The 24,729-nt window shown below is 45.1% G+C and overlaps 2 protein-coding genes across 5 annotated transcripts; both read left to right on the forward strand.

Moving 5' to 3' along the window:
- Positions 1-424: 424 nt before the first annotated feature.
- LOC121048114 lies at positions 425-1,406 on the forward strand. Its single transcript, XM_040504035.1, has one exon. It carries the CDS (start codon positions 501-503, stop codon positions 1,404-1,406), a length of 906 nt encoding a protein of 301 aa, XP_040359969.1. The 5' UTR covers positions 425-500.
- Positions 1,407-6,876: 5,470 nt separating this feature from the next.
- Positions 6,877-23,472, forward strand: LOC115330158. Of its 4 annotated transcripts, none has more exons than XM_040218992.1 (8): positions 6,877-7,034; positions 11,821-12,035; positions 13,243-13,317; positions 13,401-13,466; positions 15,414-15,527; positions 15,620-15,736; positions 19,906-20,162; positions 22,452-23,472. In XM_040218992.1, the coding sequence occupies exons 2-8, from the start codon at positions 11,822-11,824 to the stop codon at positions 22,719-22,721; spliced, it is 1,113 nt and encodes a 370-aa protein (XP_040074926.1). In that variant the 5' UTR covers positions 6,877-7,034; position 11,821; the 3' UTR covers positions 22,722-23,472. The 4 variants fall into 4 exon arrangements, with proteins under 4 accessions (XP_040074926.1, XP_040074925.1, XP_040074927.1 ...); XM_040218991.1 differs by having other exon boundaries at positions 6,877-7,030; XM_040218993.1 differs by having other exon boundaries at positions 6,877-7,030; positions 15,644-15,736.
- The last annotated feature ends 1,257 nt before the right edge of the window (positions 23,473-24,729 follow it).

Raw genomic sequence — 24,729 nt, forward strand, 5'->3', positions numbered from 1 at the left:
GCCAAGCGTTGGGGCCCGGTCCTGTTCCGCGGGAGCTAAAGCTGCAAGGAAACATTGACGGTCTCCCTTTGTTTAAGAGCAGCCAGATCGGTTTTTGGCCCATACTGTGCCGAATCACCAATATTCAAGCATCAGTTCCGTTTATGGTCAGCGTCTACTGTGGTGCAGGAAAGCCGCCAAACCTTCAAGAGTACCTGCATCCGTTCTTGGAAGAGGTCGTCGAGCTGTCCTGCAGTGGGATGGTGCACAAGGGTGTCCATGTGGATGTGAAACTAACTGCAATGATCTGCGATGCCCCTGCAAGAAGCTATGTGAAGGCTACAATCGGGCACACCGGCAACCATGCCTGTGAACGTTGCAACCAGAAGGGGCAACGCATTGAAGGAAGACAGGTATTTCCAGACCTGCACGCAGCCGAGCGCACAGATGACTCTTTTCGGTCGCAGGATGATCCTCGCCATCATACCGGTCTGTCTCCCTTCACGTCGCTTGACGTGGACATGATTGCATTGTTTCCGACTGAATATATGCACCTCGTCTGCCTGGGCGTCATGAAGCGACTGCTTCGAAATTGGGTCAGTCTGGGTCATGGCAAAAGACTGAGCAGAGACCAACGGAGCCGCTTCAATGAAGATCTACGGAAGTCAGCCAAGTCATTTCCAAGCCACTTCCAGCGAAAACCAAGGGGGACAGAGGAGCTTGACCGGTGGAAGGCAACAGAGTTCCGCACCTTTCTCCTTTATGTCGGGCCAGTGGTCCTCAAACATCTCCTCACTGATGAGCACTATGCACATTTTTTGGCTTTTCATGTGGCAATCAGAGTGCTCGTGTCACCAGAGCACCACGTGGTACTCAACCAGTTTGCACGAAACCTTCTCAGGTATTTTGTGCAAGAGTTCGGCGGACTGTATGGGGAAAAGCAGGTGGTGTACAATGTGCATTCCCTCTGCCACCTTGCTGAGCAATGCCTCGACCACGGGCCTCTCGACGGCTTCAGCGCCTTCCCGTTCGAGAGCTACTTAGGAAAGATAAAAAAGAAGCTCCGATCCTCGAACAAGCCACTTTCGCAGCTTAGCAGGAGGGTGTCTGAAATGCGGCACTCTTCTCACATCCAAGTCAAAAGTGTGCAGCATCCTGTCAAGCCAGGGGACTGCTTCATGCTCGCAAAGTCTCCAATCATCGTCCTGGAAATTTTGGGTGACTGCTTCAAGGGATGCATCTTGCCGAACGCAAGAGATTTCTTCAAGGTGCCCCTCAAGTCGTCCGAGCTAGGCATCTGGCGGTGTGACTCTTTTGGGCATACAACTAAAACCTGGCCCCTTGCTGACCTGAAGCATGCAGTTCAGTGTGTGAAAATTGGCTACAAGAAAGGACACATTGTGCTGCCACTTCTGCACCTGCATTGAATGTCGAACAACTTGATAGCATCTTCAGCTGCTGAAGTTTGTCAGCAAGACGAACTGGCTCGCTTGAGCGCAGGTTGCGACGTCTTTCATGCAGTGTCTGTGTCAGGCGTCTTGGGACCGTTGGCTGCTGCGGTCGAAGTTTTTCGAGACGAACTGGCTCACTGCTCGCTTTAGTGCAGGTTGCGACGTCTTCTGTGCGGTGTCTGTGTCAGGCGTCTTGGGACCATTGGTTGCTGCGGTTGAAGTTTTTCGAGACGAACTGGCTCACTGCTCGCTTTAGTGCAGGTTGCGACGTCTTCTGTGCGGTGTCTGTGTCAGGCGTCTTGGGACCATTGGTTGCTGCGGTTGAAGTTTTTCGAGACGAACTGGCTCACTGCTCGCTTTAGTGCAGGTTGCGACGTCTTCTGTGCGGTGTCTGTGTCAGGCGTCTTGGGACCATTGGCTGCTGCGGTTGAAGTTTTTCGAGACGAACTGGCTCACTGCTCGCTTTAGTGCAGGTTGCGACGTCTTCTGTGCGGTGTCTGTGTCAGGCGTCTTGGGACCATTGGTTGCTGCGGTTGAAGTTTTTCGAGACGAACTGGCTCACTGCTCGCTTTAGTGCAGGTTGCGACGTCTTCTGTGCGGTGTCTGTGTCAGGCGTCTTGGGACCATTGGCTGCTGCGGTTGAAGTTTTTCGAGACGAACTGGCTCACTGCTCGCTTTAGTGCAGGTTGCGACGTCTTCTGTGCGGTGTCTGTGTCAGGCGTCTTGGGACCATTGGTTGCTGCGGTTGAAGTTTTTCGAGACGAACTGGCTCCCTGCTCGCTTTAGTGCAGGTTGCGACGTCTTCTGTGCGGTGTCTGTGTCAGGCGTCTTGGGACCATTGGTTGCTGCGGTCGAAGTTTTTCGAGACGAACTGGCTCACTGCTCGCTTTAGTGCAGGTTGCGACGTCTTCTGTGCGGTGTCTGTGTCAGGCGTCTTGGGACCATTGGTTGCTGCGGTTGAAGTTTTTCGAGACGAACTGGCTCACTGCTCGCTTTAGTGCAGGTTGCGACGTCTTCTGTGCGGTGTCTGTGTCAGGCGTCTTGGGACCATTGGTTGCTGCGGTTGAAGTTTTTCGAGACGAACTGGCTCACTGCTCGCTTTAGTGCAGGTTGCGACGTCTTCTGTGCGGTGTCTGTGTCAGGCGTCTTGGGACCATTGGCTGCTGCGGTTGAAGTTTTTCGAGACGAACTGGCTCACTGCTCGCTTTAGTGCAGGTTGCGACGTCTTCTGTGCGGTGTCTGTGTCAGGCGTCTTGGGACCATTGGCTGCTGCAGTTGAAGTTTTTCGAGACGAACTGGCTCACTGCTCGCTTTAGTGCAGGTTGCGACGTCTTCTGTGCGGTGTCTGTGTCAGGCGTCTTGGGACCATTGGTTGCTGCGGTTGAAGTTTTTCGAGACGAACTGGTTCACTGCTCGCTTTAGTGCAGGTTGCGACGTCTTCTGTGCGGTGTCTGTGTCAGGCGTCTTGGGACCATTGGCTGCTGCGGTTGAAGTTTTTCGAGACGAACTGGCTCACTGCTCGCTTTAGTGCAGGTTGCGACGTCTTCTGTGCGGTGTCTGTGTCAGGCGACTTGGGAGCATCATCGGCTGTGACTGGAGTTATCATCGAGAAAACTGGCTCACCTCTGACATTTTTGCAGGCCGCGGCATCTTTCATGTGGTGCCTGTGCCAGATGATTCCTGATGCCTCTTCCTGATGTTCACGTCATTGCCAGATGTGAAGAAGTCACACAACAAAATGGTCCTTTTCAGGGCCCCCAAATTTGTCTTATCGGGAATTTGCATTCGGCACCTGTTGCCCTCCCGTGTCTCTCGTGTCTTGTTGCTTGCATTTATTCGTAATTCCATCTGCTGTGGCATTTTCAGCTCTACTCGCAGTCCGTTCTTTGACCTCTAAAGTAATATCTGATTGCTGCAGTTGTTGCCTGAAGCTTGTTTCATGTTTTGTATGAATCTATTCAATGGCTTAGCCTGTATATGTGCCGAAAGATTGCAGTGTATTTCCTTGCGACTGAAGGAAGTGCCACATTTCTCTTGTTACCTAAATGGGCCATCTGCTCCTACACAACAACACGGCTGAGAAAATAATGCCCTAAAAACGAAAACAGAGTCGTTGACAGGATGAGAATGGATGTCGGATAACCGGCCTCTATACTCCGTTTCACTTTACGTCTGAGCGAAGCAGATGCTACGAGCTGTCCTATCCAATCCCACTCTGTGGAGGTAGTCCGTGATACGCTTTCCGTGCGTTGCTGTGCCCCTTCTCCAAGGTCACGTTACGCTCAAACGGCTTTGGATTGTCTCCAATGGCTTGTAGTATTTGCTGCACCCGGTCGTAAGGTGAAACAGGGTATAGTATGCGCTCGTAATTGCCTTCCAGCATGCTTTGATGGCGAGTGCACGCCTGAGGTTCACGAGACGCCGGAGCGATATCAAAGGCAAGAACTTTGCCCTGCAAGTGGGACCACTGAAACTTCTCCCCAGCGTTTTCCCTGCCTGATGTACAAAAACTTGAAACACAAGAGCACGGCACATATATAGAAATAAACATTATTTAACAGAATGTTATCGCGCAAACGAGCAGGTGAATATTAAACATGATGAACTATAACCTTGAGACTAGGGAGAAAGACGACGATGAAGGAAAGGAAGAAAAGAGCCTCGAAATTCAACGATTTCTAGAACGCAAATTGTTAAGGTGTTTGTTGCGAGACGTGCCATTTCAGAAGAACTGAAGAGAGCGCGTGCACAGCTGTGATTGGCGGTCAAAGTGTCACACTCTCCGTAAATGTCTGTTTCAATGTGAGGCTTCATTGGCACGGAACGAAATTTTAGCCAATGCTATGTTTAGAGTCTGTGCGTATGACGTTGGCTTTGTTTTCTTCTCGCAGCAACGCACATGCGCGTGCTGGGTTGTGATATTTTAATGACATGCTTATATCTGTGCTTATACGTAACTCCAATGCTGATCGCAAGTTTCCTTTAAATTGACGTTTAAGACCTCAGTGAATTTTGATTTTAGCCTACGTGCCAGCCGTGGCGCAATTATTAAATCTGAGAAATCAGTATTCGTATATTGGTATTCTTATTTACACCTGGAGTTAGTCGCCACAGAAGGCATCAAGTAAGTCAAGTATCCGCATCCAGGCGGTTGAATTTGAGAGCTGTTCGCACATCTCGCTTTCGCAGCTCTGACTAGAGGACCATGATTGCGGAGTCCACCTGTTAAGTAACGAAGGATTTTGTTAGAAATAAGTAAGATTTGTTTTAGAAAAGTCTATCTTTCTACAGTTGCGTCGGCATCGTTTTATATTTTTTTTTAGCTTTCTTTGTGAGTGTCGGCGTTTTGGAGGGAGCATTTGCGGGGGGCAGAGCGGCCGGGAGTGGGGAGCGGCTTCCCCGCGGTCGTTAAGAAACGTCTCGGGTTTCGGTAGTCTGCTCGGACAGATCCCTTCTTGCAGCTGGTTGTGGCTTTTAGCCAAATGTGCTTGTATATAGAGGGTTTCGCCGCTTAGTGTAAAATTGTCGCTTTTTGCCCGATGCAATAACTTAGCGGTTGGCGCCAGTCAGACTGGAAAAATTGCAGAGAACAACCCTACAAGGAATTTAGTTTTGGCCGTTACAGCGACAGGATGACAGCTCGCCGACCATTGGACGACAGTGTACCACGTGGGAGTGGTGAAATTTGAAGTGATTGGTCCATCTCTGGAGAGAAAGGAGGCATCTACGAGGCTAGAAAAGGGCTGCCGAGAGGGTTCTCGGGGGGATTCGGCTCTTGAGACTGGGGACTAAAGTACGGGGTTTTAATTTTGGAAGTTTTGTATATTACCGTTGACTTGTCGTTTTGTTTTGAAAATAAACGTGGCCACACTGGCCACCGTAAACCTACCAACGTCGTAATGTGTCCAGCGGGATCGAACAACTTTTAGTTTTTTTTTTTCGTATTCGACTTCCCGGGGGGCTACCATCGGGCGAACACCATCATCGGTCGTCACCACCTTGACCGGGCCCCTTCCCCCTCGGAAAGTTGACTCCACCACCTGTCACTCTCGATCTAAACAATGTTTTTGCAGTGTGGTTCACACATGAAGCAGTTCAAGCTGTCTCAGGCGAGCAAACAACTTACAAGAGCGCCACCCATAGTTTAGAAGCGTCGCTCAAGTGAATGTAATCATGCTCTGTGTATGTGACAGCGGGAGGTTAGTCGGTTTCATTGCTTCGTTTCCCTGGCAATCGGTTCATCAACACGCAATGTTTCATCTACAGATCAGATTAGCTTTTTTTCTGTAATAAGCTGTATCAGATTAACTCGCTGTGAAGCAGCGTGTACGGGTCAGTTAGGTGGGTTAACATTTTTGTAATGAGCTGCCGCAGGCTGTCACCGCAAAGCGGCGTGATCGCAGGAGGGAGCGTGGGATAATAAACCCAGGAGAGCCGCGGCACCGCAGAAAGGCAACAGCCCATACCATGGAGGCCCATGGTGCCGAGTCTAGTGATGATATAAGTAGGATTCCGTGTTTTCTGATTTTTTTTTTTTTTTTTAATTTGGGAATTATTTTTTTTACAAGTTAATTTTTTTTTTTTTACAGATTTGGTGTTTTTTGTGTACAGTGGTTATGGTTGAAACCAATTTAAACAAAAGCACCGCATCTAAGAAAAATTAAACTGTGAGAAAAAAAAGGCTCCGAAAACACGGAACGCTAGTACATATAATATACAGTGATACACACGTGATGAAATGTCCCTACAGCGTGCAATTCGCGTAATGAGTGTCGATGAAACGATCGTGTCGTCGAAACGTGTGTCCATGAAAAGTTGTCCACGAAACGAGTTTCGACGAAATGATACAGTACGACTGCTAGCCTAGCAGCGATACACGACTGCGTTCTGTGCCGCGCAAGCTACCCGTGCCCCCGTGTCCCTAGCTGCGGTGTGCTAACACACTCGGCCAGCGGAGTATGTACGATCTCTATGGCCAGCGGCGACCCGCCCTCTCTCTCTCCAGAGTCAAGACAACATGGACAACAGCAACCTCACAAGAAATGCTCATGCTCTCTCTGAAAGAGCCTGTATTACAGAGTGTGTCCAGCTTTGTCTATTGGGGAGGCGGGCGCGGGGAGAGGGGAAAACGCTCCCCATGGTATGAGATGGACCCTCTCTTCAATCTAGGCTCTCTGCGCGCCTATGCCGAGTGTCGATTACGCGAAATTAGAGATGCATACACGCTTGTACGTAATTTTACAACTGTTTCTACATGTAAAACTTTATTGTTTTAAAATATAAAGTTATTTTCGGAATTAAAAAGTTTTATTTTATTATGTAGGCATCCGATGTCCAAAGGGGGCGCAGCGGTCTGGTTCCTCTTTTTTTTTTCTCCTATTTTTTTTTTTTTGCTGTTTGCAAGGTTTTGAAGCAGTCCAGTGCACAAGTGGTACAGGCAGTACAGGCAGTACAGGTCCAAACTGTCCATTGTCTTTTTGGAAAGTGATTGCGGTAATCTGCCTTCTTCAGCGAACCGCTGTAGTTTATAAGCATTTCAGATAGCACTTTCAACGTTAACGCTGAAGCTGTGGCGCCGGGCACCAACCCTCGAACCCTGCGTGAGTATGTGCACGTTTCTTATTTTGTTGCTGGTGCTTGTTTTTCGGCGGGATGCAACACGCGGGTCCTAGGCCTACTTCTTGCGTGATTATTCGAAAGGACTGCATACACCGGTTTCGTAATAGATTCAGTTCTAATTGACCTCAGAGTATTATATATATCTTTTAAATTAAATATCGAAGGATGAGTTTGTCTGTCCACTTTATTCTCTCCCTTTTACTTTGTCTTACCGTTTCTTTCCCTGTCTCAGGGTTGAAACAATGACTATTACGCAGCAGTTCACCTGCACTATTCTGTTTCATACTTAGCGTGCAACGCTGTCAAAGCTGCTGGCGCGAGCGCGTGGCTTCGTCAATGGTTTTGTTTGCGCGAGAACGCGTGCAAATGTTCAACGAGATCAAGCCCCAAGCTCGCGCCAGTAGCTTTGACAGCGTTGCACACTAAGTATGAAACAAAGTATAAATAAAAAAAAACAAACAAAAAACGCTGAAATGAAAACCATTTTAAAGCAAAGCTATGTTTTTTTTAACTACTACTTGGTGTGCGTGCGGCAATCAAATATCGCAATGGGCCACTGTTTTATTTTTTTTTTTACCTACTTTGAGTGCAGCCATTAAATGGCATGATGAGCCACCCTGGCGTTTATTTTGGCAAAAGAAAGATGAGAGAGAAGCTTGTCTTGTTTCTTTTCTTCTGGATCTATTCTGCTATAATATGGCCCACAACTCTATTTGATTTCGCAGAAAAAAGCTTAGTTGAACGTTTGTCCCTAGGAAAAAATTTAATCTTATTTTTCTTTTGACCCAGGTGAGCTAATATTTTAAAACTCTTAAAGGGATGCTGAACAGAAATCTGGATTCCACAAAGCACGACGGCAAAAGTGTGCAACGGGATGCTACAAACACCAAAACATCACTAATAAGCGATATATAAAATGGATGACAGTGTTTTTCAAAAAAAAAAAAGGGAGGTGCATTTGACATATATGTTCACGTCTTGTTTCTTCGAGAGGAGCCAAGGAGAGGGAACGGCCTCGCGCCTTCTCCGCCTTGCCGCCTTGAGGGGGCGAAACAAAGAGAGGAGGAAACGAGATATCTTGACCTCACGCGCCTCGTCGGCCTTGTTAAATCTCTACCTTTTTTCCCCCAAAAGTATGGCCGTTGATTCGGTATATCACCTTACGAGTGGTGTTGTAGGAATTGTAGCGTCCCGCCTGCAGCTCCTGCATTGTTTTCTGAAATCCAAATTTCGGTTCACGATCTCTTTGAATGAGAAATGTGCCATTTATCAGTGTCTTTGTAGTACATCATTGCATGATACATGGAGATTCCAATTTATGTGGCCCCTTTGAAGAGCCACACTTTTATCGAGGTCTCACTGTAAATTGTAAAGATCAATCTTGCTGCAACATTGTAATTTACACTGAAAGTGAAGCTCTGTGGTGCATTTGTTTGGTGCAAGCAACCTTTGCATACACCTTTTGTTCAGCTTGTCTCTTGTTTTGTGCCAGCAACCTTGACATACAACTTTTGTTCAACTTGTCTCGTCCTTGCTTTTGTTTCGGTGCCTATTCTATTCGCAACTCCAACACACTGTAGACGGCGGGGCAATAGTTCAAAGATGGCCAAACAGACAGGAATAAATTTTCCAGGACTTCCTTTGCACCTGCTCGCTGATCAGCGAGCCAAACTACAGTTATTCGGCTACAAATCCGAAGCGGTCAGAGCAGGAGCCTACCACAGGTGGAGATGTTGACACACATCAAGAAAAATCAGAATATTGATTTTTAAAAAATTGCCAAGCCAAGCTCAACAGTTTCTATATTAAGACTCATGTTTTCCGGTAAATATGGCGTGTTCGTATGTTGGTGCATGATGGACCAACATGCCGACAGTCTCTGCCACCATCTCTGCTGTCGTCCCCGCTCCTCTGGTTCTTATAGCGAGTTTGTTTCACACGCATTGGCACTGTTTGAGTTCTCTTCCAAAATGCATCGCACTCGCGGAGTGTTGCATGGAGAACTGACCTCAAACAAACTTGCCAATTGCACCGAGTGCAGAAGACTGATGCTGTCGCCATCTACAGGGTGATTCAAGGAGAGGCCAGGCTCTTTAAATCGACCGCACAATTCGGTTTCTTAACCTATCTTGCTACGACTTTGTGCAGCGTTGCCCACAGATGGTGCATTGCCACCCGTCTTCAAACAACACGGTGGCGTTTTGCACGGGAGACAAGAGATGGCGCAAGCGGTTGCGACGCCAACTGCCGCCAACGAACGAGCATAGACGCCGAGAGCCAGCATCTTTAGCAGACAAGGAACTGCAGTTCCTTGTTGTTACCGCACCTGTTTTTGTTTCTGCGACTGTCGCCGCCTGCGGAACGTGCGCCGCTTTTGAGTCAAAAAGATTGTCTGCTAAAGACGCCAGCTCTCGGCGCCGTAGGCTCGTTCGTTGCGCCATCTCTTGTCTCCCGTGCGAAATGGCGCCGTGTTGTTTGAAGACTGGTGGCGTCGCTGCATTTCCATAGGAGCTAAGCCTTTTTCTTTCTTTACTTTTTCCTCGGGTAAATTCGTTTTTTGCAAATTTTACAAAAAAAAATGCACCATCTGTGGGCAACGCTGCACAAAGTCGTAGCGCGATATGTTAAGAAACCGAATTTTGTGGTCGATTTAAAGAGCCTGGCCTCTCCTTATCACCCTGTATGTTGTAGAGGGAGTAAAGGCTTCAAACCGAAACTAGCGTCTTTCTGTTCGACGTGATGAATGGGAATGCGAGAGTGCATTCGCTGCCAACGTTTTTATGTAAACGTTGGTGGCTGTAACCTGTAGTTTACATATGCGATGACTTCGAGCAACTCGGCTAACAGCCGGCGTAAATTTCCGCAATCAGCGAGCAACTACAAAGCAGCTGGTTGCAATCTTTCAATTCTTATAACCGTTTATACTGGAGAAAACTGATCATGCTGTCTGTGCAGAAGCTTGGTTCGTTTTAGCATGCTATTATGCATGAACCACTGAAAGGGTACGGCTTAAAACTAGTCTGTTGGAATATCCAGCAAAACATTTGGTGGGACATTCGATCTCGATCGTCGGTACAGGTGGATCAGATATTAGCCTTGTCGAAAACTTTCCCAAACATAATACGCCGGGGCAAGATAGCTAACTTAAGTAAATGTTAAAGGTGATGTTGCCCAAGCCTCGGGTAAAGTCACTGTCTAGCTTTCTCGGATGCTTATTAGGCAGACAGGTTTCTGCTGAGATAGCTTTGTCGACAAATGTTTCATTTTTCACCCGCATATGGATGGTGATAAAGATATCGGGGGCCGCTGATGCGTTTGTTTGTTCTGAGCATTTCTTTACACACCGGTATATTTCAGCATCTGTACGGCAACAGGGCGACTAAAAACTTGTAAATAAAGCACGGGTTGTCAATTGCTTCCTTTATGAAACAGCAGACGCTCACAATTCAAGCTCGCGTTTGATTCTGTTGCCTGCAGGACACGATTTCTATCAGAAAATCTACTTTTTTTTTCCTTTCGGTTTTGCTGCACAAATGACACATCGTAGCAGACAAACCCTCGCCGGAGCGAGGCATGACAGAATTGCATTTCGGTGCAGCGAGTGCATGTACGCGTGGGGTGTCGCCGCTGAAACAAACTCGGGAGAGTGCAACCACTCGTGAAGTGCCGGCCAAAAAGAACTCGCTCCACGCTGCGAGTGGGCACGCGTGGACACGAGTGCTGTGAAACGAACTCGCTATTAGTTTGTATGCGAGACGACCGTCAAGCTGGAGTTGGGAATAAACCATTTGCTATATTACCCAAGCGCCCCGGCCCGCACTCGAGGAATCATGGGAATGGTGTTCCCTAGTGATCGGTAATTTTGACCAATTCGATGCTTACATAATTTTTTTAGTGTAATCCGCTCATTCTGGGTAAGCATCGTGTAGATTGCAAAGATCTCTCATATCACTTCTAAAATTTCTCGTCGGTATTCATTACACTATGCGTCCAATCTTCCCTTCAACCTGGCTGAGCTACAGAAATCTCTTACAATATAACCATTCTCGTGAATAGTTGTTTTAGCAGGATAGCTTAAAATGCAGAGAAAATACAACAACCAAAACCAGGATTTAGCTCAGAGTCAGCGGGGTTATTTATAGCATTTTGAGCATTCCTAAGTTAATATGAGCTTCTTGAGCTGTATGAGAATGATAACACTAAGAGATTCTTGCAGCTCAGCCAGGTCGAGGGGGTTGATGGGGCAAGCACAGTGGAAAAACGCTGGCATTGCCGATAAATTTTATGTGACAGGTTAGGTCTCTGCAATCTACATGACTCTTATTCAGGAGGACTTCAGATTACACTCAAAACAGGTGCTCATCGAATTGGTCGAAATTTTCGATCACTAGGTAAACTGAAGAAACACTTTGCTTGAAGGGACGCATTATGAGAAATCATGTTCGACCACCACTGGTGTTGGCAAAGTCACAATTAACAGCAGGTGTTTTGTATGGTTAGCTGCTTTGTCGCAAGTTTAAATACAAGCAAATAATGAAGATAACTTGTTCAGATAGGTATTTACTTGCGTCCAGAATTTCTTATCTGCTCTGCAGAAAGAAAAGGTTAAAACACCATAAGTTTAGGACATCAGTATTTGTAATGCCCTGATCTTCGAAGGAAGCTCTCCAGAATTTGGGGTGTTTTGCTATTCTGGATTCCAGTACCATTATCATAGGATGTGTGAGCTAGCAAACATTGACCCCTTTCAAACTGCTGCTTCTGCATACAGGATGGTCAAGCCCTTCGCAGTAGTGAAGTTCCCTGAAGAGAAGGACAGTCTCGCAGCTGTGCCAGTCGGATGGCTGTCGGAGGACGAATTGTTTTGCACTTGGCCCATGCACGTGAAAGGGTGCCAACTCATAAGCCTGGTTGAAGCGCAGGCTCCACCTGGCGTTGTCGGCAAAGGCTGGGAGGTCTTCCCTGTCATTGTAATTAAGACCTACTGTAAGTAATTTGTTTACAGACCCATTGCCTTTTCCTTTTTTTTTTTTTGAGGTGTGTGATTGGGGGTCATTATTTTTCCAGAAGAGAATCTAAACATCAAGCACATGATACTGTCAATGGGACCTAAAATACTTTTTAGTAAGTTTTAAAGTGATTTTAAACATTTTTTAGGCATTTCTAAGGTGTAAAGTTTTGAAAGTTCTTGGTCAAGCTCGGGTACTCAATACTGTCGAAACCAAAAGAGAAAACACATGTGTCCTCCTATTATTTTTTTTTTCTCCAGATTCGGGTTTTTATGTTTAAAGGTCATCAGTTTGCCTGATTCCTATGTTATTTATATCACATACTCAGTTTGTATTTTTCTTTATAACCTGTACTGGTGTGCAGGCAGAGTTGTATGAAACAATTTCGCTTGGTAGCTAATTTGAGAAAATATGCCGTTATCTGCAGCTACTAGGTTTGAAAGCTGCAACTATATTTTATTCTCTGCTAGAAAGATGTGAATGCTTGCAGACAAACTTCATTGGCTCCTGAATAACTGTTTCAAGCTACGGCATATTGCAAGAATGGTCCAGAAGCCAGTACTCGTTATGATAAAACAAACTACACTGACGAGTGCAGTGGAGACACAGGCAGCTAGCTTTGTTTCTACATACTAATCCTTCGAATTAAAGCTCGGCGTTTTGACGTCCCCTCACGCTCTCGCCTCCTCCTCTCCCTCACCTTCTCAGCACATACACAAGTCCATTTTTCTCTAGCAAAAAGAAAAAAAAAATTGTCATGTAATGTATACACCAATTCAGCTTCCCCGCTAAATTTAGTAGGAATTTAACATTGTGTAGCACCGATTGCATATCGGTGCAGTCACGAGGTGTAGTTTGCTCCCAATAGACAAATTTGGATAACGAATTCTGTCATGCATATCTGAAACTTGAACAATTAAAACAATTAACTATCAAGAGTACACATAGTAGGCATAAAAATATCTGATAAAGAGCACCGTGAGTGTATTGCTAAACGTTTGTGATGCTGGAACGTTTCACACACGCGTGACAGAATTTGCTATCCAAATCTGTTACGTAAAGTCAGCGTAGTTTGTTTATCAACTCAGTTATTTTTTTCCGCTGAAATGTGTCTTGCAGAACTATATTCAGCTGAAATTCTTCAAATTCAGTCTCCATACTTCAAACACAAATTTTATTTACAGGGACCTACAAAAAGGCTGCCAAGAAAGTTCGCCAGTACGTCTGGACCTCCACCGTAGAGACATCAGATTTTTCGGGTGATTACTGAGTTCCAAGGCTTTGTGAAAATACCTTGGGGTAAAATAATGGGATGTTCTGATACATTGTTTTTTTTTCCTAGCAAATGAGGCCTTGCCGGGAGTGGAAGCAGCCGTATCGCATCCCCCCCTCAGAATGCCTTCACCACGTAAGCATTCAGTTATAGTAACCATTATCTGTATTTAAATGATAGGCTGTCTACAGTATTATTCACACTTCTTCAGTGAACAACATGCTTTGGGCACTTACGTGGCTTGTGGCAAGTAATAAGCTTCTGAATGGCTCTCTGCCATTCAGAAGCTCATTGGAGGCAGGGTTGCCAGGTGTTTGAACTCCAACCCGCCAAACGTCTACGAGATCTAGCCCAAAAATAGCCAAATGTCGATCCAGAAAAATAGCCCAAAAATAGCCAAAAAAAAACTTATCATTTGAAACGTTTATTTTGAGCGGAAAAGACACATAATACATTTTTATCCATCAAATGCCCCAGAAATGGCGTCCCTTGCACGTTCGGCGAACTTCCTCAAACGCTCGTACAAGCGCATGACAACATACCTTCCACTTACAGTGTTCTAGAGGGAGTTGTAGTGGCAAGAGCGGCGGCCGCTTTGTGAAGATTTTGCGCGTAGACGACACCATGGCGCTGCTGTTCTGTGCCCTAGGAGCGCGCCCCCGTCACCCTCATCATCAGCGCTGTTCGGCGCTTACTACTGTGGTTTGACTGGAGCTTTTCGCGGTGCAAAACAACTGCTAATGTTGTTCTGTATACTCTGCTTCACCTTATGATGTACCGCAGGAAAGGCTACAAGCGCGAGCTCCTTGCTCTGGGGCACATCACGGCGGCACAAGCTCTCGTGAATTAAGAGCAGCTGCCAACGCTATGAGCTCGCGCTTCTAGCCTTCGCTGCGGTACAACATAAGGTGAAACGAAGTATAGTAAATTGTAGTTCTGCCTTTGGACTAATGCCTTAGAGTGTGTGCTTCCTCTACTTGAAATATTCGCGTGTTTTGAGGGAGATTATTTAATTAATATCGACTCGCCCCCCTTCCCAGTACTGACACATCGTTCAGCAGCGCTATCACTTGGGCTGCAGGCTGCGAAAGAAAGTCTACGGTGCTACATTTTGGAGAAGCGTACTGCGTCACCCTCGTCGTCTTCTTCGTTCATCACACACGTGCCATTAATTCTAGGGCACAACTCCAGCGCCACTCGCTGTATCTACGTCGACCGTCTTCACGCGCTTCATTGTAAGCGGGCGCCGCTCTTGCCACTACACCCTCTAGAACACTGTGCTTGGTGACCAGAATGACGTGACGGGAGAACTATGCAGAATTCAGACAACCTAAAGAATGCGCAGAACAGGTGCTGTTAACGCCGCAAGGAATCGCGCCGTCACTTGTTGAGATGAAGGAATAACAGCGCATGCTTGGCATTCGGAGGTAAACAATCACACAAGGCGCGCAAAAAGAAGACGAATTTCTTTACTGTCGCAAACTTCAGTCCCTTAACCCTTATCAGGGTTAAGGGACTGAAGCACCAAATGTTCACGTAACTTACTCTAAAAATACATTCGAACCTATAAACCCAAGTGCTTTCAGGCATTTTGGTTCCAGCACAGGTCAGAAATTGCCCAATGCATAGGTCAGAAATAGCCCAATGCACAAGTTAGAAATAGCCCAATACTAGCCAAATAGCCAACTACCATTTTTTCCCGCCAACTGCAAATAAAACTAGCCCAATTTGGCTATTTATAGCCCAACCTGGCAACCCTGATTGGAGGTGCTGGGTATTTGAGAGGTGAAATCTGTTAGTTACTTTCAGTCTCAATGACCTATGAAATGTAGTTCTCTCAGGATATCTTTATGATAGATATTAGGGTACCTCTCTAAAAATATAATGTTACTATTAATATTTCTTAGGTTGAGGCGCTCTGCATGGTTCAAACTAGGCAGCTTTGCTAGCCATCCACCTCAATAAAATTTTATTAAGTAAATTATAAATCACTTATGCAAACAATATAATTGGTGTGCTGATAAACCATTGTAGTGCCTAACCATGTTTGCTTGGTGTGGACACTGTCTTTATGCTATTCAGCTGCATTGAGCTCCCGCTCGTTGGTGGGGGGTCAGCACAAGACCAGCCAGGCAGGCAGACGCCAACCTCAGCTGCAACCTCAGCACAGCCAGGAGGAAAATGAGGGGGTCACCTGTGAGTCTGCTTGTAATTTTAAACATTCAGAGTTGAACAACTTGAAGATTGCATCAACAGAGCCGTAGTAAGACTGTCTTAATGCTATTCAGCTGCATCAAGTTCCCATTCGTCAGCCATAGGTTACGAGGATGACCTGGCAGAGACCCTGCAAGCGCAGGAAGTGAACCAGCCCCAGGACAACCAGGAGGCCAGTGAGGATCCCAGTCGTAAGAATTTATAAGTTTATACTTTTTAACATTCAGAGCTGAACTTAAAAGTTGCACCCGTTTGCTAGTGTGTGTATTTATGCTGTTGTGAATGGTGTCCTGGAAACAGATTGGGATAAGGTGTAACTAGATAATAGCTTTGTTTTGTTGTTACATAAAAAAGCTTGAACTTGACCTTTAGAAAAAAAATTTTCAACAATGTGAAAAAAAAAATATTGGTACCATCTTTCGGGAATTTCTGGGAAATTGGAATTTACTAGTTTTTGTTGAAGTACTTGGACATTGCTGAAGGGCTCAAAATATTAATGCGGTAAAAAAAAAATGTATCTGCCAGTTAAATTTTCTTATATTCATGAAAGTACACATGCAACAAAAGCAAAGGGAAATTTTTTTTTTTTTTAACTTGGATGGGAAAAGTTGTAAAACAAATTTACAATGAACAAAAAAGCTTTTTAGAGCTATATTTACGAAGCGAAACGAATTTGTAGTTGGCGCCCGTGGGAAAGTCGTCGCTATTTATCATGTGATTGGCCGCTATTTATCACATGGTGCTTGTGCTCTTTCGGAAGCTTCCTATTGTCTCTAAAAGTCACTTATTCATCTTCGTTTGAAGTGCAACAAAAAAAAAATTAATAAGAACTTCTAGAGCTCAAAGGAAGCTCCTGAAAGAGCGCAAGCACCACGTAATACTGTGCTGTAATCAGAAATCGATGGCGGCGGCACGCCGAAGTCTTCCCTTCTGGCGGTGGCGCGGAGACACTCAGTCAACTGGTGGTGCAGCACACTTGGTGTGCAGCGGCAGCACACAGGTCTACTAGTGACCAGCGGCGGCTCCCGCGAGTGCACTCTACAAATTAGTTTCGCACCGAAAATATAGCTATAGAACTTTTTTTCTTCGTTGTAAATTTGTTTTCTGACACTTTTTCGATCTATGCTGTTTAAAAACAAATTGATTTTCCTTTGCATGTGTCCTTTAAACAACAAAGCATTTATTCTCAAGCATTGAAGGGAAAATGTTGTAATAAGGTGGTGAACTGGGCCAGTTGGTTGACGTTATACGTGATAGGGAAAACGACTCAGAAAACACGGACTATGAAGAGGAACAGACACGACAGGACAATTCTGTACTCTCAACTGAAGAATTTTAATAAAGGAAACAAAGACAGAAAAAAACATACACATCATCTTAAAAGATTTCACAAAACCAAAAGACCACTCTCGCCAACCATGAAGCGTGTCAATAAACTACCCGTTCACTACGTGACCCATTTTTTGCCGCAGGAAGGAAATCTTTTGGCTCATAGCGCCAATGACGGTTTGCTAAAACATGAATGAACATGACACAAAATGTGGAAGGCCTCAATGTTCTCTCTCGTCGCCCTATCCTTGTGCGCGCCCAGAACGGTGACTCTGCCAAAGTCAGGCAGACACTTGCACTCTGCAATGAATGGGCAAAGGCCCCCCAGCCGTAGCTCCGAGCGAATATGAATGCTCTCGTAATCTGTCATTCAGACATCTTCCTGTTTGCCCCACGTAGCACCTGTTACATGACAAAGGTATCTTATATACCACACACGAAACACAAGTGACAAACGGTTTTCTGTGCGCCTTGGTGCACTTTGCGCTGGAACGACCAACTACCCCTGCACCAATCCTGGAACATATCTGGCCCATTTTTTTGGGGCGCCGAAAACACTACCACACGCTTCTTTTCCCTTTCCGGCCCCGTCCTCTCCACCCCCTTAGCTTTCTTAAGAGCACCAAGGCGCACAGAAAACCTTTTGTCACTTGTACGTGCTTCACAGGCACGTAGCCAGGATTTTGTTTTTGCCCATGACAAGATGCTGTATGAGGGGGAGGGGGGAGAGGAGGTCCCAGCAAAATGGAAGATTTCGGGGGGGGGGGGGGGGGCCGGGCCCCATGGGCCCCCCCCGGCTACGTGCCTAGTGTTTCGTGTGTGGTAAATAAGATACCTTTGTCATGTAACAGGTGCTATGTGGGGCAAACAGGAAGATGTCTGAATGATAAATTACGAAAGCATTCATATTCGCTCAGAGCTACGGCTGGGGGGCCTTTGCCCATTCATTGCGTCGTGCAAGTGTCGGCCTGACTTTGGCGGAGTCACCGTTCTGGGCGCGCACAAGGATAGGGTGGCGAGAGAGATCATTGAGGCCTTCCACATTTTGTGTCATGGTCATTCATGTGTTAGCGAACCGTCATTGGCGCTGTGAGCCAAAGAGATTTCCTTCCTGCGGCAAAAAATGAGTCACGTAGTGAACGGGTAGTTTATTGACACGCTTCACGGTTGGCGAGACTGTTTTTTTGTTTTTGTGCAATCTTTTAAGATACTGTGTAGCTGAAACAATGTTCAGCTTTATTTATTTTCAAATAATAAATTCAGAGATAAAAATATTGAGTTATTTATCGGTATTCATGTTTGTTGTACACTACTACATCACTGGACTGGAATATACCTCCTGTCGTTTTGTAACCATTGCAGCCGTGCTGCGTGTCCCGCCACAGCTCGCATTCATTGCGAGATGAGGTTGTGGAACCTTATCATGAAATAGAATTGTACGAAAACATAAAAGTGAAGCAATAAAAAAAAATTATATTCCCAACAAGATTTAAATCTAGGACTTCACAAAATCATCATCACTGAGGGACATCCACGCACAGCCTCTTGGCTATTAGCACATCCGTTTTGGACCATTTATTTTCGTTGTGTAGTTTTAAGTTGGATGTTATACTTTCCCCGTGACTAGCTTTATAGTCATGAGTTTTCAAATAATTATTTTTGACCACAATCTTCCTCAGCAGTAACTTGACATGCTGATTCTCTAGTACGCTAAGGCGATTAATTTCGCTTCTATTTGCAGCATTTGTGTCCTTGTTCTGCTAGCGGATCAGCAATTTGTCCGGTTAAAGCGAAAACATGTTCACAGCTTGCAATTAGTTTATCGCGGTGTAATAGGCGACGCTAGAGCTCTGTGAGGTCAGCGATCTTACAATGACCTTAGCATAATATCAGACGTCAGATTTCATCTGTTGACTTGTGTTAGAGCCGCTGTTGGAGCGATATCTGACTCTCCGGCTTTGCCCATCTCGTTTGATCTGCATGGACATCTTGCGCAGGCAACAAAGAGGTTCTATTGGTTACCTAACATGCGGTACTTTTAGAACTGCGGGTCGGGAAACTGAAATAATCTTTTCTGTGCTACTAAATGAATGTGGGATATATAGATGACAAACATATAGCTCGGAATTCTGAAGAAGCAAAAATATTCCCGACCCCTCTAAGTGCATGCATATTGTCCAATGCACCTTTGGTGTTATCACTAACTTAAATTTTCTTCTTCAGTGGCTGCAGATCTTTTGTAAACAACCAGTATGAAAACATGTTTGACAGCCGCAAAATGTGTGCTCCATGCCACAGTCAGCTTCACGGTAATTGCTGTGATAAAACTACTGTGCCATAATGGCTCTGTTATCCCCTTCGAGTGTGAGAAAAAAACAATGTGGTTTTAGGAACGGAGATGAGCAGCATTTTCATAGATATCCAATGCAAATACCATGTCTCATGGACATTTTGTTGCATATCACGAAGTTGGGTCTCTGTTGTCCTTTATTTTGGACACATGAATTTCTTTGGTTACAAATTGCTGCATGGGAAAAAGTCTGCTGAAAATAAGTTTTAATAGAAGCACCCATAATAAATGAAAACATTCATCTATAGTTGCTGACAGTATTAGAGCAGGAGGAAGGCTCTTCAAATGTCCCAAATCCAATGCAAGCTTCCTACTTTCGATAATGCTTTGACGTCTTGCGAGTCTTGAGCGTGTACGCATAGCCAAAGCACACCTGAAGGTAGCGAACACTTGCTGGAGGCCGGGCATCTGAAAAAGATGCCATTCTTATCCTGTCAGTTAGAATAGTCGCTTAGCCAAGGTCTGGAGTGGGACAAGTAGTGGATTGATTAGGAAGCTGATTTAGGGCAGCTTGCTATACATTGAAGTCTCTCATGTCATTACTTTTATATTGTTTTTAACTATCTTCACTAAACAAATATAGGACCTGTAAATGTAGGTTACCAGCTGTATGCTGACAGGTTCAAGAGAAGTCTGAATGAAAATGTGCAAAGAGCTTGACATGAAAGTATTCTGTTCCAGGTGTCCAGCTGAAAATGGTACACCTTTTGGTCGAAATTCGACAACAGAATAGGGACATCCTGCATCAGTTTTCACAGCTGAGGCAGGATGTCCTAGACATCTCTGAGAGGGTGGCCTTGCTGGAGGCACCGGCAGCTCAGGCAGCACGAGCCCCACAGGTCCTGCCCCTGATTCTCCCAAGGCTGCCAGCCGAAAGCCTTCAGGAGTTGGAGGCAGCAGAGGCAGCAGTCAAGGAGAAGGGTGTAGCCAAAGCCTTGGTAGTTATTGCCTTTTATATTTTAGGTTGCCCATATCAGTGTGTCCTTATTTATTCTTTTTTAATGCTACAATGTCGTGGAAAAGGCAGTGGTAACAGAGAATGTATTATATGTGTCACTGCGTGGTGATGTTGCACAGACGAGCTTAGTACACATTTTACAACTTCATGGCATGAACATCGTCATACAAAGCCTTTCTGAAAGAATGTCCTGCCAAAGTTAGTGCTCCAGCTGCAGAGGAATGTGCGGTATGTGTGTCTAGCCGTCACACACCCCAGTGTTGTCCCTACTATTTCTTAACCCCATTTTATTTGAGGCATGTGCTTGTTCTCTTCCCATTTGCCTCCGGCACACACTCCCACGTGGACGATAAATGGATTGATGTTATACTCCTCTTCATCTTGCGACGTACTGAATGGATGCTACAAGACAAATCAATCTATAGTTTGTGGTGTGTCGAGGACTACAATTCCAGCCAAATGTCGATGCAGCACTCGTGTGGTATTTTTTCACAGCAGGAGTGTGAAGCTGGAAGCTGCTAGGAGCCAACTTCGTAACGGGAAAACTGTTGTTTCTTAACCTTTTTAATGGGAGCAAGCTATATACCTAAGCAACTTTTTGTGGTAATGTACTGAAAGGAATAGGCATGTATGCTTGGCATTAAGGACGCCTATGTTGCGCACACGTGAATGATTTGGAGGATAAGTACAGGTACGTTCTCGTTGAGCTGAAGGTTGTTTCAAAGCTACACATCTGATGTATCTTTAGGTACATTTCACGTGGAACACTTAATTAGCGTTGTTTAAACATTTATGCAGAAGTGCTTTCTATCAAAGGAGTTAATAAGTAACTCCTCAGTTCCAAACGTATTTGAGATTAGGGGTAAATTATTGTAAACTACTAAATCCACTCACACAGTAATATGCGGCTCGTGCAGCATTTTTAGCATTAAAAAAGATAAATTTAAATGCATTTCCCTGTTTCACTTTTATCGGAATGCAATCTTCCTCCCCGTGACCAAAATGTACAACATGCATGGTGACGCCTCGCATCGCATGTGTCTAGATCAGGGGTGGCCAAGCTGCGGCTCGCAAGCAGCGTGTGGCTCGTGACCCCCCTCCCTCCTGGTCACACGAGCACTTCCCCACAAAGAGAAATAGGACGCATTTTAAATTGAAAGACAGGTTGCAATTTGGTAATCTTGTGCTACTACTACCTTAAGTAGAATTGAGTTGCTTTTGTCCTTGATAGATTGAAAGTTGGGAGTTTTGTTTATTGTTCTGTACAAGACCCCCCACCCCAACCCCCACACAGTTCTTGGTAGTTTCGTGGTTTTGTTTACGGCTCTTTCCGCCGAATTTGCAAACCTCATTCCAATTGTGGTGCCCCTCCACTTCCTCTAGGAAGGCGCGAGGGCCGGTGTTGGCCAATCGCAAGGAGCCGAGGCCACCAATCCGTCGTCGCGATTGGCCAGCACCGGCCCTCGCGTCTTTTTTGAGGAATTGGAGGGGTGCCTCAATTGGAGGGAGGTTTGTGAATTCAGCGGTTAGGCCGGGTCAGCCTGGCCACCCCTGGTCTAGATAGAGCTTCCGGACTTCCGCTTGAGGCTTGCCTTGTTGATGTCAGTGCCCGTCTGAACACGCACCTCTACGTGCGATGCATGGCAGTGCACGCATGTTGCACCATCATGCATCACAGATGATAAAAGAGAATCATGTGTTTTCTCATTGCTAGCCGTCCGCCTGCTGCACGAGTGGTAACTTTAGTGCACCCCACATGCTTCACACACGCTCAGCAAGTTTCCAATTGGAACCATATGTTTATTTTAATAAAGGGTTATTATTTTTTTCATTCGTGTTTTTTATAATCCTTGACGTCCGCCGGCGGTTTGTTACCCAGTTTTTTTTTTCTCAATCACCCTATTCATGGGGATTTTTAAGCATATTAGCAGAGACACCTAGCATAGTATTTGAATGAACCTTTGAAACAGTCTTTAAGAAACTGCCGAATTTCAGTCGTGGCTGAGTAACACAATATAAATATAAAACTAGCATTTATGGAATATGGATTTTAATTACTAATGAAATTAAAGAAGCTCCTTGAAGCACTTTCATGCTGCCAGCACCTGTGGCTAAATTGTTCAGGTTTTGGGAGTGTTTGCATCTTTGTTGCAGGTGTAGAATGAAACTATGCAGGTGGTACTAGAGAGCAATTTTAAATTAGTTTTTATTACAACATGGCACTTCTATACATAATTTGTGGTTTTATAGTCATTGTTTTGTTTTACAGCAAGATCAGCTGCAGAAGATTGGGGGCAGGAACCTTTCAGAGGTAACTGCTGGCATCATGAAGAGCATCATGGGTCATCCGGTCCAGGTGCTCTTCAGCCTCTACGGCCGCAAGGGCAAGAGGGCCTTTATCAATTTGGGCCTGTGCACCATTGCAATAGGTAATATTCAATTATTGAAATTCCTGGCTGCCCTACAAACTTCATTATGGAACCCCATAGTCACTGACAGGGCATGGCCTGATATATGCACCACTGCCCATCGAGCGTGATGCTGCACTCAACAAGCTTGACCACACCCTATTTCGATTGTACAAGCCCCATGCCGGTAGGATTAGGACATATGTTGCTTAAAATTGTACCCTGTACATATTAATATCTGTTCATTTTTATGACCTGTAAACAATACAAACCCAGAAAGGACAAATGATAAATTACGGTGAGGGTGCAGGCGAGCTGGTGTATACATTATCATTTTGTTGAATTACCCAAGACCGAGGCAGGAAACCTAGAAACATCCAACTGTGGAAAAAAGTGAAAAAGGTGACAGGAGGAACGTCCTCCTGTCACCTGTCATTTTGTTTTATGGTTAATGGAAAAAAATAACCGTGGCAGATTGAAAACGGTGATGGAGCAAAGTCCTTTTGTCTCCTTTTTTAATCTCTTCCATGGATGGATGTTTCTTGGTCTCTTGCCCCAGTCTGAGGTAATTCATCTGAAGGACAGAAACGAGTTTTGGAACTTTTCACTTGTAGCTGACCAGCAGACTACACTTAGACTTCGTTTACGTTCGCTACACGTTTTCCTTGAGATAAGGCAACGGTATTAAAATGTGCTGCAAGCATTGTATTTGACAACCACATGAGTGCTGTATTCTCATATTTTGAACTGTTTTACCTTTATGACACTTTTTGAGTTTCTTATTGTAAGTTTCATTAGAACTTGTATGAGACCAAGCATTGCCCCGTGCAGAGTGAGAAAAAGGCTGGAAGCCAATTGTCAAGCAAACAGCGGGGCCTACAGATGCGCTTATGGCCTGAATGTCCAACGAGACGGAATGTCCAACGAGCCTGAATGTCCAATCGGTCACGTGACAGGCGAGACGGAATGTACAACGAGACGAAAGATCCAATCGAGACGGAATGTCCATCGAGTCTGAATGTCCAACGAGACGAAAGGTCCAATCGAGACGGAATGTCCAACGTGCCTAAATGTCCAACGAGACGGAAGATCCAACCGAGACGAAATGTCCAACGAGCCTGAATGTCCAACGAGTCTGAATATCCAACGGATATAGAATGAACCTTGCAAAGAATTTAGAAGATATTTCTTTGTTGAATTGTAGGATTACTGATAGTTGCGGCGGTGAAAAATGCGTTCGATGAAATGGGGAACCAGACATTTCGGTGCGGAGATATCGGTACGCCATCATTTCGGTATATGGTCGCTTCGGCAACGGGCTTTTCAGTACCCGGATTTTTGATGCACGACTATTTTGGTATGCCGCTGAGCTTGTCCCACTGACGTTGCCTCTGTGAAGTCCCCAAAGTGAAATTAAAATTATGCTCGTTTATTTTGTAGACTTCATAAAATCCCAAAAACAATTCATTTATTGTTCGTTTTATAGATCTAGATATAAAGATGATTTCTATAATTAAAGGAAAAAACGTTTAAAAGGTCACACATGCTACAAAATCAAAGACCGAACTCGTTCACCATTGAAAACCTGTCACGCGTTTGATTTTAGAAGGTCGTACCGTTGGAGCGGAAACAAATGTAGGACCCACGAGCGTCCTCAGCCACCGTTTTTCCGTATTGTACGAATTGCTGTATTTTTCTTATTCGTGTCCCTAGTCCCGCAAAGATGATGTCCCTTGCATGGGAGAAAAGCGCCTGATTGAATTTTTAGTATATAGTTATTATTAAGTGAAGTGGGAGTAGTATGTGTAATTACTCTAAATTGTAGTCTTTGTTTTCTTCTATTTAAGAACGAACGTGAAAGTTTTAGACATCTCTGATTGGACTTCTCGGTCCCCAGAAACGAAAATTCGATCCTCATATCAAAATCAGTGATAAAATAAAACGTTGCTTCCATTAAGCCTTTGTGCAGCTAATCTCCTTAATTGGTGAGCTTTTGTCCGGTGATTGTGCGGAGGATTCGGCACGTTGACGCTTATCGCGACGATTAGTTTCGCATGCTTCGGCCACCAAAGCGATTGCTGTCGCAGTGAACCATGTATTAAACAACAAGTAGGTAATATTAATAATTATTACAATACT

Source organism: Ixodes scapularis, unplaced genomic scaffold (assembly GCF_016920785.2).
Source record: "Ixodes scapularis isolate PalLabHiFi unplaced genomic scaffold, ASM1692078v2 ptg001158l_1___fragment_3__unscaffolded, whole genome shotgun sequence".
Lineage (NCBI taxonomy): Eukaryota > Metazoa > Arthropoda > Arachnida > Ixodida > Ixodidae > Ixodes > Ixodes scapularis.

What these genes read in the sequence shown, in the direction of transcription:
- LOC121048114 (XM_040504035.1), top strand. Translation starts at nt 501, where the DNA reads ATGATTGCATTGTTTCCGACTGAATATATGCACCTCGTCTGCCTGGGC.
- LOC115330158 (XM_040218992.1), top strand. Translation starts at nt 11,822, where the DNA reads ATGGTCAAGCCCTTCGCAGTAGTGAAGTTCCCTGAAGAGAAGGACAGT. An exon ending in CATTGTAATTAAGACCTACT is followed by an intron (nt 12,036 to 13,242) that starts GTAAGTAATTTG and finishes TTTTATTTACAG; the next exon opens with GGACCTACAAAAAGGCTGCC. An exon ending in GGCCAGTGAGGATCCCAGTC is followed by an intron (nt 15,737 to 19,905) that starts GTAAGAATTTAT and finishes ATTCTGTTCCAG; the next exon opens with GTGTCCAGCTGAAAATGGTA.